At 37.6% G+C, this 12466-nt stretch overlaps 1 protein-coding gene across 9 annotated transcripts in view; it reads right to left on the minus strand.

Moving 5' to 3' along the window:
- Nucleotides 1-12466, minus strand: part of LOC119657652 (tropomodulin) — a 210090-nt gene that overhangs the window by 44769 nt on the left and 152855 nt on the right. For all 9 annotated transcript variants that reach the window (XR_005250155.1, XM_038064674.1, XM_038064665.1 and 6 more), the window contains one exon: nt 1828-1980. Coding sequence is in view for 8 of the 9 variants with exons in the window: in XM_038064674.1 (XP_037920602.1) it covers nt 1828-1980 (153 nt within the window). In the remaining variant the exon portion in view is untranslated. The remainder of the gene's footprint in view (nt 1-1827; nt 1981-12466) is intronic.

A 12466-nucleotide genomic window follows, 5' to 3' on the forward strand; every position in this document is an offset into this window, starting at 1 on the left:
TGAAGATTGAGGAGGTCAAAAAACGATTAAGGAAATATACCTGCTACTTATTGACGAGGAGAAGCTGAGTAATCTCCGCTCCTAAGGCTCAAGGCGATAGGTCACAGACAAGTGTCATATCAGCAAACGAGGACGATACTCTAACATTGAAAAAGAGCTTCAATAATTAAATGAACCCAATGGCTAGCAATGAGTATGAGCCCAGGTAAACACACGCCATGAAAAGGCTGCATCTATTGTAATTGCAACGGCTTACTCAGGTGGGGGGTAGTGAAGCAGATCTGTGGCCTGCAACAAAGAAATACAATTTGGGAGCACTCTTTTGAAAAATCAGGAAGCCGCACCATTCCTAAATTCAGTTGTCACATCTGACTACTTCCCAAGGATCCACACCTGACCCCACTGGAACGAGTCGTTAGACTGATGACGTGCTGCAAAAGAAGCAATGCCAAGGCGCATGAGATACCAACCGGAGAGATGAGTACCCTCTTGAAATTATCCTCAGTAACAAGTTAGAAACAAAAATGTAGAAAATGCACCAGGAAATACCATTCGTAATTAACACCAGGAAAGAGTGGTGACAGACTTCACCAGAGCCATTATTGAAGCGTACGAGGCTAACTGCCCGGTTTAGATAGTCGCCTCATTAAAAGGACGTACCCTGGCCCGTAAGGGTAAAAAAACACACTGGGATTTTTTTTTGTTGGCAATAATTTTTGAACGCTGTCACGTAAGATCTCGGCGACTTCAGCCAAAAGTCTCGTACGCACTGTTTAGAAAAAGAGCGGTGAATTTTGTCTCCAAGCGGATGGACTGTTTTCTCCATTTTCGAGACTGCTAGTAAATATACCTCACAGAAATGACTTTCTTATATAATTTTGCTACGTAACTCTTAAAGGTGTTTTTTTTTTTTAGTTCTGATGGGCACCGCCATCATTACTTTTTGAATAGCTCTCGTTTATGTGCGATATTTTAGAAAATTGTCTGTATGGAACTTAGGATGTATGGAACCTAGGATGCGTAGGACAAGAATAACAAAAACAGCGACTCTTGTCGCCTTTATTCATTAATTAAGGTTTGCCCTTTTCAAAATATTTAGTCTGCTTCTCATTTATTTTTATTTATTTCCATATAGGGTTCATGATAAGGTCCTTGCCTAGTTTAGCCCCTGTTCGGACTTGGCATACATTGGCAGTCATACATTTCAAATGAGAAGGGCCCCGCTGATCTTGTTTTTGTCCCTAATCGTTTTCCTATACTTTTCTACTATACTATATTACCTACTCGAGGAGGGCGATCAGACCCGAGTCTGCAAGGAACTCATCTGAAGTGGCTCTGCCACGAAGCCTCACCGGAGGTTATCTGGTACCATGTGAACCGGGATGGCCCTCTGAGAGCATATGCTCTCGGCCCGGTTATTTGCGGTTGGCCCCCTAGTGGGAGTTTCATGGTGGTTGTGGTTATCCCTACATTGCGGGAAGAACTCCTCGGAGCTCGAGCGCGGAGTTGCGCTGTACAACTCGAGTGCCGTACTCCTTAGTTGCGGCAGAGGTGTTAGATAGGCCTCGCATCCACTGGTATGAATGCTGAGCCTGCACTCAGTATAAACCAGCACCGCTGTGCTTGTATGGCGGGGCTCTGATTGTGGTCCCAAAATCAATCCGTGTCCGAAGAGGACCGTGGGATTATGCCTTCACGGCAGGTACTCACGTTAAACCACCAGGACTTTCACTTTTATACTATACTACCGAATACTTATTTATTCTGTATTCATTCCATTATTTCGTCTATAGAGAAATTTACAAAAAACTCAACAGTAATACTTACATCAGGATCTACTTCTTTTGCTAATATATTTATTTCCTCTGGTGATAATTGAGCTAATAGAGCATCAACGTCAATCTCGTCATATTCACTTAAATCCTTGCCATATAATTTGGCAGGTGTTGTCATAGTAGTTGTTTTCGTGGTAGACGAAGTCTGGAATCAAAAAGAAAAGTAAATTAGATAAATATTGCCTTCATATGACTAATAAAGCATAATTTATTCAAACAAAGTCAAGTACATCTTGAGCGTGATTAAGATAGCAGGAATATATGTATGTCGTGTAAAATAGTAAGGTAAAGTTAGCAGAATATATAAAAGATACCTCCGATCAGTAAACAATACAATGGGTAATGAAATTAATACTTTATGTGTACAATTTAACATGAAAAGGTAACATTATACGATCTCGTGCGTTAAAAACACGACATTACCTAGGGAGCTTCCATTGCTTCTACGTTAAAGGGGTTAGTGCGAGTACATTACGCAACACACGCCGTCGAGTCACACCTTAATTTTCCTGTTGTTTTCTTCCAGCACTAGCATATCAATATTTACCTGTACTCTACCAAGGCAATGAGTACATATCTATAATCTGACTTTCCATAGTAGAGTGGAACAGTAAACGATGAAGTTCATTTTCTGTTCGTGACATAGACACAAAAGCTGGAATAATTTATGATTTTCAATCGCTTTTCCACTTACTAATATCTGGTGACTTTCGCCAAGTGTAATAGTGGGAAATTCATTCCATAATATGGGACGAAATAGTAGAACTAATAATCGATTTTACGTGTTCATATGCTTATATTATAGAATCAGACAGAACATGAAAGCCAATGGGGGGTTACCAAAAAAAAAATTTGTAATTTTGATCGGCTATTGTGGTCTCAGATTTCCAGCTTCGGGGACAAAACCCTCTAATGTTTTCACTATGTCGAAGTGCATTTTTTTAAGTCATTGTTTCCAAGCAAAGGGATTTGATCACCATTATCATCAACGACCGATATCCGGTCTATGTCTGTCTTAACAAGGAACTCCAGACATCCCGGTTTTGCGCAGAGGTCACCAATTCGATATCCCTAAAAGCTGTCTAGCGTCCTGAACTACGCCATCATTCTATCTCAGGCAGGATGTGCCTCGTCTTCTTTTTCTACCATAGATATTGCCCTTATAGACTTTTCGGGTGGGATCATCCTCATCCATACGGATTAAGTGCCCCGCCCACTATAACCTATTGAGCCGGATTTTATCCGTAACCTGACGATCATGGTATCGCTCATAGATTTCGTTGTTATGTAGGCTTCCTTTGATTGGGAGACTTAGCAATTGTCAAGATATGTCTAGTGGATTTGGTTAGACGATAGATATGGGACTTTTTACTCCTCGAATAAAACATAATAATAATAAAAAAACAACACTCTCTGGAGTCTGATACGCTACTTGCCAACCTATTTGATCCTGGAAAAATTTGCCTCGAAAGAATTGTCTGTGTGTTTTCTAGCTTTTATTTTTTTAGTATTGGCAGTAGGTGCATCTATTGTTTTCTGACATTATCCACCTTTAGATTCCATCCATCTAGTTACTTTCTTTTGTGATTGTCACAGCTCTACTTGTTGTTAGTTTAAGTTTTCCAGCTAACCGCATATTATTTTGCTGACCTATTTCAACAAATTCAGTGTGGTCACTGGCTTTTAGTGCTTGCATTTAAGGACCCTAGGTTGTCTCCATAATCCGCCGTTTACACTAATCTATACTCTAGGACTTCAATCAGATTTATTGATATTTTTCGCACCACCTACTTACAAAAAAACCAAGGCGATGCGATCTAAATATTTTAAAATTTCTTCCTGTGATTTTGAGATTCTAAACTGTTTGAAACTTTTGTTGTGATTCCAAAGTTTAAATGGATAGAAAAAAATCTATTTTGAAAATTATTGCATTTCCACGTATACAGTTTTCTCGAACCAGTTGTTCCCTTCTTCCGAGGGAGACGAGGAAACAATTGATTAGCCGAGAAACAAGGCGTTCCTTATCAGATAACGGGCATGTTGATTCGGTGCCTAGAAGAGCTGAGAGCAATGCAACTTGAAGCAGAAATGCAAGGAACTACTGATGAGATGACTATGAGAAAAGCTGATAAGCTGATAATTCAAACAATATCCAGGCCCAGAGTAAAAATTAAGGGATTCCCGGAGTGAAATTTGTGTGAGTTAGGGGTAAAAATTATTATGAGGGCTCCTCTAATACCCCCTTTTCGCCATAGAAATTTCTATGCCAGGCTCCTAAGAACGTCCGGCTCCAGGGCAAATTCCCCCTTTTGACCTCCCTCTTGTCAGGCGTGACAGTGACAAGAAGATATAGCTTAAGTTATGGCAAAGTATACAGTCTTTGAAGTGTTTCCTATGGAACGAATAGTACGGTATTATATTGAGTTTAATTGAGGCTCCCCCCCCTCCCTCCCCATTCAAAAGAGGAGGAGCGGAAAACCTTGCACCAGAACTTGGTCAAGTGAGGTATCAAATGAAAAGGCTTGACTAATACTTTTCGAAATTTACAACTAACACAACTATTAATATAAGTTAAAAAAATGAGAAATTCTGACACGAAGTGGAAAAGTTTTCGATCTCAAAGCCTATCCGACCAAAATAATATTAAAAAATTGTAATGACGTAACCTATGGCATACAACATCTAGGCCTAAAAGAAAACCCCGTTCCTACCCCAAAGTTAACAAAACATGGAAATATTTTACAATATTCTAAGGAAACCCCCCGTAGGTACGAAATTTAGGATGAATATGTAGTGAATCATTAGATAATTATGTGCATACACGCGCCGCACACCAGTTGAGATATCATTTCGGATTCAACAACACAGTTAAAGAGCTTGAAAGTTGCGTATCGATAAAAAATGGAATTAACAAGAGAACATTTTCGCGCGATGACTTATTATGATTTTCGGCGCGGATTATCAAGGCTTTTCGACTTTTGACGATGAAGTCCAATCCTTAGTCACTATAAAAAACACAATTATCTAATCGCTTACAACCAAATATCAAAAGGTAAAGAAAACTTTCCGAAGACCATAGTTATAAGACTTTCGGTGCTCCACAGAGTTTCTAACCATTCATGGACCAAGTGCTACCTGGTCTAGAGGACTTTTACTTATATTATCATCGACAACGTATTCGTGACAACCGAAAACATAGAGGGACAAATAAAACATCGAAAGATTATTTTGGCCAAATATACTTCCGAAAATAAAGAAATCGAATCTGAGTTAGTGAATCAGTGAGAATGACATTAGACCACCCAAAGCTAAAGTATGAGCCATCCGCAGCATTGAACAAGTCGGAATACCGGAAGCTCGCACTTCGGGTATAAAGGTTTTGTGTTCATCTTATGTGAGAAACTTCAACGCACATTTTTCTGTCCGTATATAGCTACAAATCCAACATAATCCTTCATATTTTTCCAAACTACGAGACATACGTACATATTACAGCCATAGATATCACGCTCACCCTAAACAAACAAACTGCCTATTACCGAATACTATACACATATATGCACGTATATAAATTGATCGTACCCATATTTCCGATTTACTTCTTATATCTATCTGAATTAGGCACTACCCGCAAAGTTGATTAGCACGCATATATTATATACCTACATACACACATGTCTGGCTGACAAATAACTAAAAAATTAAAACAAAATAATTCTCTGCGACCCAATTGTTAAGAACTCATTTGGTTGTGGTATTGACGAATTGATATGTGCTGATGACGTCATGCAGGTTGTAGAGTGCACGAAATTCACAAAAAATTGTAAAGTTTCACCCCCTATAACTTTGTTAATAATAGTTGCATTTTCTTCAAACTTGACCAAACTGTGCATTATGTTCTTCATTACACGCACGCCAAATTTTGTACTTCTGGGATGAACATAAGGGGGGTGCCGGGTAAATTTCTAAAATGTGGAAATATACTATTATTAACTTTATTTGTGCAGATATCGGAACCGGATATATTTTGAGGCCTAGATTTCGTAGAGATGCACCACTGTGATTTTTTTCAGATTTTTCGGCTGGATAGGTTCTGAGAACGAGACCTGTTACACTTTTTGTGGGTCATATTTTGAACCCTCACTCCCCTATGTTTCACCCAACATCAAATATTGAAGCAGATTCGAAAAGTACTAATTGAGACCTTTCATTTGATACCCTACACGGCTACATTCTGTGAAAAAAAAATTTGGACCCTCCATTCACATGTATGGGGAGCCCCCCCTTAAACTTAACACAAGATGGCGCCACTTACTGCATGTAAAGGGATCACCAGATTACATACTGTCACCAATTTTCGTGATAATCGGTCTAATCGTTTCCGAATAAATCGGGTGTGACAGACAGACAGACAGACAGACAGACAGACAGACAGACAGACAGACGGACAGACGGACAGACAGACACCGTCTCGATTCTAATAAGGTTTTGTTTCACACAAAACCTTAAAAATCGAAAATAGGGAATGAGCTTCACCGATTTTTCGATATGCCAAATTTTTACCTCCTTCGAAAATAGGAACTACCCAAAATCCACTCAACCAATACTTCAGCGGTGGATCAAAAATTCACAAGAAAAACATCCATTGCATGACTGAAAGCAGCGAAGCTTTTGAAAAATGCAAAAGCGAACTCGTATACGTAGCAACCCTAACACGTATCGTACAGAAGTTTGTATAGCTTAACATGAGCACAGGCTCAGGAAGCATCGGTGCTTTACAAGCTTTAAATTTGAAGCAAATGGACATCATACTTTTAAACTAGCTATGAAAACAAATCATACTAAGTCCAATTAATGTCAGCAATTATGTTTAGTTTAAGAACTCTGAGAGAAATGAGAAAATACCAACTGTAACAATTAGATCACAGAAAACCACATCTCCGTAACATACTCTCCAACAAAAACTAAAAAAGCTGATCATTAGGTAATGAACCTACGACACCACCCCAATAAAATTCATTTAGTGGGCAAAGTCCAAATCATCGATTACGCACTGTAATTAGCCGAACCCGCCAAGCGGTCACCAAGGTTAAGCGTTATTGAGACTGGTTAGTACTTAAATAGGGGACCAAATGAATGTTTCATTTTGAATTTTCCGTGCTATACACAAAAAAAAAAAATAGTTACGTGCAATTTCCAGTTTCTTGGCTTGTTTTGATCGGCTAGTGAACATTCAAACTAGCGGGTGCTATCTACTACTATTCTAGAGTGTTAGATGACTCACAAGTTAATTTTAGTTATGGTTTTCTGTTCGCCTGGTGGCTTAGCTATCCCATTTACAAATATTAGCCCGAGTTTAGTCTGAGGCCTCCAGTCTTCTTCTTTCTTTATTTTCTCACTGCCATGTCAATATAATAACTCCTGAGACTATGAAAAAATTACATAAAATTCATCTAAACTTTACTGAAATATCTTCCTTCCTTAAACTCAATCGTAGCACTGCTTTTGATGCTCCCATGGGCAGGTCCGGTTAAAATATTAAATTACTTTCCAATAAAGAATTAAATATAGGAAATCTGATTGTTTGGAAACAATTCAGTACAACCATAAACAGATTCAATTCAGATCAACTTTCATCATCCACTGTACGTCAACAAAGGGATCACTTTTAAAACACAGGCTTGAATAAACGCTGGGGAGTCATAAAGAGAGTTGGAAGAAAAAAGTTAAAAGAAGTTCAAGACAGGTTTTCGTGACAAAGAACTCAAATTGTAAATTTACAATGAAGCAGAAGCCAAGTTTAATTAACGTCTCAATAGGTTTACATCAGCATGAGAATCAAAAGAAAAAAGGTATGGTATTGTGTGGATAAATATAAAAGATGCATCTAATAAATTAACATAATCACACTCTAAAATTTTGTAATATGTGGAGAGAACAAAGCCTCATCACTTTTACTTTTAACTTTATTTGAAAATTATACGTGAGAAACTGGCAAACAATCAATTTTGTGAGTCAAAAGTGGTTAACAACTTGAAACTGCTCAAACAATATTTCTTTGGATCGCAGATAATTGCATGGATAATACATGAAATGCGTTTCTTTTGCTTTAACAGCCAATTCAAATGGAAAGTACCCAGAAAAATTAAATCATTAAAGCTCTCGCATAGGAAATTGATGACCTGCAAAGTTGCTACCCGTGTTTCATATGAGAGCCTAGGGCACTAGGGAAGCCAGTGATTTCGAAATTATGAGGCACCTTCGAAAATATGATACAATTGTATAAATTTTGAATGAATATTAATAACCATTTGAACGAATTGAAAAGATCATCACCCACCGTTATTACAAAATTATTCTGAATGCAATAATTATTGGACACGCTTATTATGGTGTTTAATTGGTAGTGCAGGGGGCAAGGTTAACTCAACTAACGATATGTGTTCAGAGTTTTTTTGAAAATGTACATAAATGATTTAGAAATTTCGTTTAATGGATTATTTAAAATGTGCGTATGCGTAAGTGGTGTGTGTATTTTGATAATCAAACCTCAAATAGAGAGCGCAACATCTGCAATTATTAATTAGCCACGAAGGTTGTTCATAGCTTGAGGAAGGTTATATCATGTATTTTCAAAATTGATGTTACATATATTTACAAAAAAAGATACGGTAGTGAAATCTGATTTTGAAATTTCCTATTTTTCGGAGTTTACATTGTTTGCCGCAGGGACTTTGATAATAATACTAGCATGTGTTCAACTATCTAATTATGCCGAAGGTGTGTGCAGCTGCCTCTATGAATGAAAAACAATTCAAAACAAATTTTTATCTTTTGTTTTTCAAATATTTCAATTTTTGAACCATTTATATAATGGTAAAAAGTGACACCAGACAAAAAATATCCTCAATTCAAGCTCCGGTGTTATAGATAAATTACTTAGAAATATACCGTTTGAAGAAGTGAAATTAATGAACTGACAATAATTAAAAGAATGCTCACCCAATCATCGAATATGATAGATCCGATTCATGCATTTGTGTGAAAACTCTTCCAACAATTTCAAGAAAGGGTTAGTTAAAGTTCATTCTCCAGGTCAAAAGTCTCCAACAGAATTGAAAAATTATGAGGTCTCAGGTCGGGAAGAGTGTCTTAAGATTTGCGAGACTCAAAGCACAAATTTCAAGAAACCTCTACTCCAACTTACATTGCTGACCAAAAATTTACTCAAAGATGATAATTTCAACCTGGCATGACTTTATTAATATTATGATTTCCACCAAACATTCTAGTATCGTGTCCCATATTCTAGTTTATACTGCTGTGGTTTCATGTCGCTGAAACGAGCTTAAGAGAAATTTCTAGATTTACAAAATATAGAGTGGTAATTTGAGAGCCCCTTGACTCCACCCGAATCAAGCCTATGACCGAGAAAAATGGAAAACCCAATCTACACACAGAGTTTTTTGAGGTCTCGATGTCATATAGAGGCATTTCATTGACTTCTCTTTGGATTTTCCAAGTGAATAGTTTCTGTGAGTTGGCACTTAATTTAAGTGTGAATTTCCTCAATATCCTTTTTACAATTAATGTCGAAACCAAGATTCGTTTCCGAAAGTTAATATTCTTGCTTAGTAGCAAGAACATTCATTTGATGTACATAACTAGAATAATAGTCGATGGCGCAACATCCCAACTTGAAATATTAGCCCTGGAGCCTGTTAAAGCAATCCATTCCTAAACTATAGCAATATACTATGAGACAATGCGGTCAGCATTTCGGTCGCCTGAGATTCAAGGTATTGAACTTAAGGACGCCTGGACACGATAACTCTTAACCATGTTTGAAGGAATATCCAATCAAGAATATTCTGACCAAATGGAACTCAAACCTTTTTAAATAAAAAAACCTTTTTAAATAAATAAATAAAATAAATAAATAATAAATAAATAAAAAAACCATTTTAAATAAACATAAATCACATCCAAGTTGATCAGAAGAAGACCAAATGATGACAGCTTTCATATTTTTCGAAAATGATAAAGGTGGAGGAAGCAAAAAGAACAACGTGGAATAAAGCCTGGCCCAACTGGTGAAATCCTTCAGAGCAATGGGAATGTATCTTTTCCCGTTTGTTTTGTTTTTTAATGTTTTGAGTAAAACAACATTTTTTGTGTGTTGAAATCGGTTTGCTATCTGTCTGTCTATCTGAATTTTTTTCGGAAACGATGACCCAAATTTGGTGGGAAAGTGGGAACTGTAAACGCTCATACATACAGTGTATTCTAAGTGGAATTTAAGGGGGATCCCGACACATGCGAAGAAGGCGGTACGAATTTTTTTCACCAAATATAGCCATGTGGGGTATCAAATGAGAAGCCTCGATTAGTACTTTTTAAAATTACTTGTTTACTTGAAATAATAAAACTTGTTGTTTCTTTTTCGTTGGTGTGGGTATTTATTCTTGCAAATACCGATATTTCGGGAACCACTTGTTCCCTTCATCAGTGCAAACAAGTTGCAACTTGTTTGCACTGTATTGTATTTTGTACTTCTGGGATGAACATAAGAGGGGGTTCCGGGTAAATTTCTAAAATGTGGAAATATACTATTATTAACTTTATTTGTGCAGATATCGGAACCGGATATATTTTGAGGCCTAGATTTCGTAGAGATGCACCACTGTGATTTTTTTCAGATTTTTCAGTTGGATAGGTTCTGAGAACGAGACCTGTTACACTTTTTGTGGGTCATATTTTGAACCCTCACCCCCCTATGTTTCATCTAATATCAAATATTGAACGAGATTCGAAAAGTACTAATTGAGACCTTTCATTTGATACCCCACATGGCTCCATTCTGTGAAAAAAAAATTTGCACCCTCCATTCATATGTATGGGGAGCCCCCCCTTAAACTTAACACAAGATGGCGCCACTTACTGCATGTAAAGGGATCACCAGATTACATACTCTCACCAATTTTCGTGACAATCGGTCAAGTCGTTTCCGAATAAATCGGGTGTGACAGACAGACAGACAGACAGACAGACGGACAGACGGACAGACAGACACCGTCTCGATTCTAATAAGGTTTTGTTTCACACAAAACCTTAAAAAGGCAAATCGTTCAAAAAATATCGAATATGGGTGCCTCTGTCTCGTTCAAATTTACGTGCATGGTTACCTATGGATGAAATGTCAAAACATATACTTGGAATATTGAAATTTGGGAAAATAATACTAAACAATACCCCAAACGAAGTAAAGATTAGGCCGGTTTTTTAAATACGGGGCCGTCGAAAAATTGGGTATTAAAACAGCAAGCATGTTGGGCCCTCCTCAATGAAAGGAGACACTATGTCTTTCTGGAATACATAATTTCTTCATACTGCCATGTCATTGATGAAGGCCGAACAATTAACGCGGATGGATCATTTACATCTTGGACACGGATGAACGATATGGCATCTTGAAGAAACTATGTATTCCCGGATGTATGCCCCACACAAGGCAAGGAAGACTGACAATTTGCTTCGCAACAATCTAGTATACTACTGGACTCCAGATCCGCCGCTAGGTTCTAACCTAGAAGAATTCAATCCTTTGGACTGCCACTTGTGAGGCGTAAGCGAAGCAAATATCAATGCAAAACTACATATGTAATACTAAGGGCCCTGAAGGCTATCAGTGTCAACGTCGTTTCGGACGATGTTGTGGACGATGACTGAGATGCGAAATTTGGCTTTACCGCTCTGCATGATTTCTTTACTTAACGAAACTTTCTTATAATCTCGTGGAGCTCTCCTTTTTTTCTTCCAATATCGCCCAATAATTCCTTATTTTGGCTTAGAAACGATCCACTTTTGAAACTTAAGGCTATCGATAATGTAAAGCAGCTTTTTCATATAGGAAACTTATGGGTGGGGGGTAGACTTGTCATATTCTCATCCTTACTAATTTATGGTTCTTCTGGTACTATATCTAATTCGTTCATCATCCTAAGTGCCCAAGTAAGACAATACATTGCAGATATTGTTTCTGCTACCACCTACCTAACTTTTTCATTAATGATAGTCATTTGCAGTTTACATTCTCGAATATCGATGCTTTTCGATATGTTGAAATGTGTAATTGCAGGACTTCTTCAGATTCCAAAGAGAAGCTGTGGTCGTAAATTGCTTGCACAAAAAATGTTGCTCCGGCGACTGGCACATCCCCACTTCCAAAGAGGAGTAACATAAAGAGGATAGCCTAGGGTATTATAAAGACTGCAGACATCTGGTTAGTGGTTCAATCTGGCAATTACTAACAAGCAGTTTTGGCACATACTTTTGACAACATTATAGGATATTATGCCTCTTTGCAACTTATTCAAACTCCAAATCCAAAGTAGTAGTTTGTACATTTGAAATTGCAAAATTGACCACTTTCTCCATTTTGTTACCATGCAACAGTAAAAAATAATAATTCTAGGTAACGCAATAGCGATGCTCACACAAAGTAAGAATCTTTTTCAATGTTTCTTTCCAGATTGCCTGAAAAACGAAAATCATCAACGCCAGCAACAGGTCTTTTTTCAATAAATATACCAGATCTATGCGCACAGAGATAAGGTTTCCGGAGTTCAAAC

The sequence above is a fragment of the Hermetia illucens genome, chromosome 5, assembly GCF_905115235.1.
Source record: "Hermetia illucens chromosome 5, iHerIll2.2.curated.20191125, whole genome shotgun sequence".
In the NCBI taxonomy this organism is placed as follows: domain Eukaryota; kingdom Metazoa; phylum Arthropoda; class Insecta; order Diptera; family Stratiomyidae; genus Hermetia; species Hermetia illucens.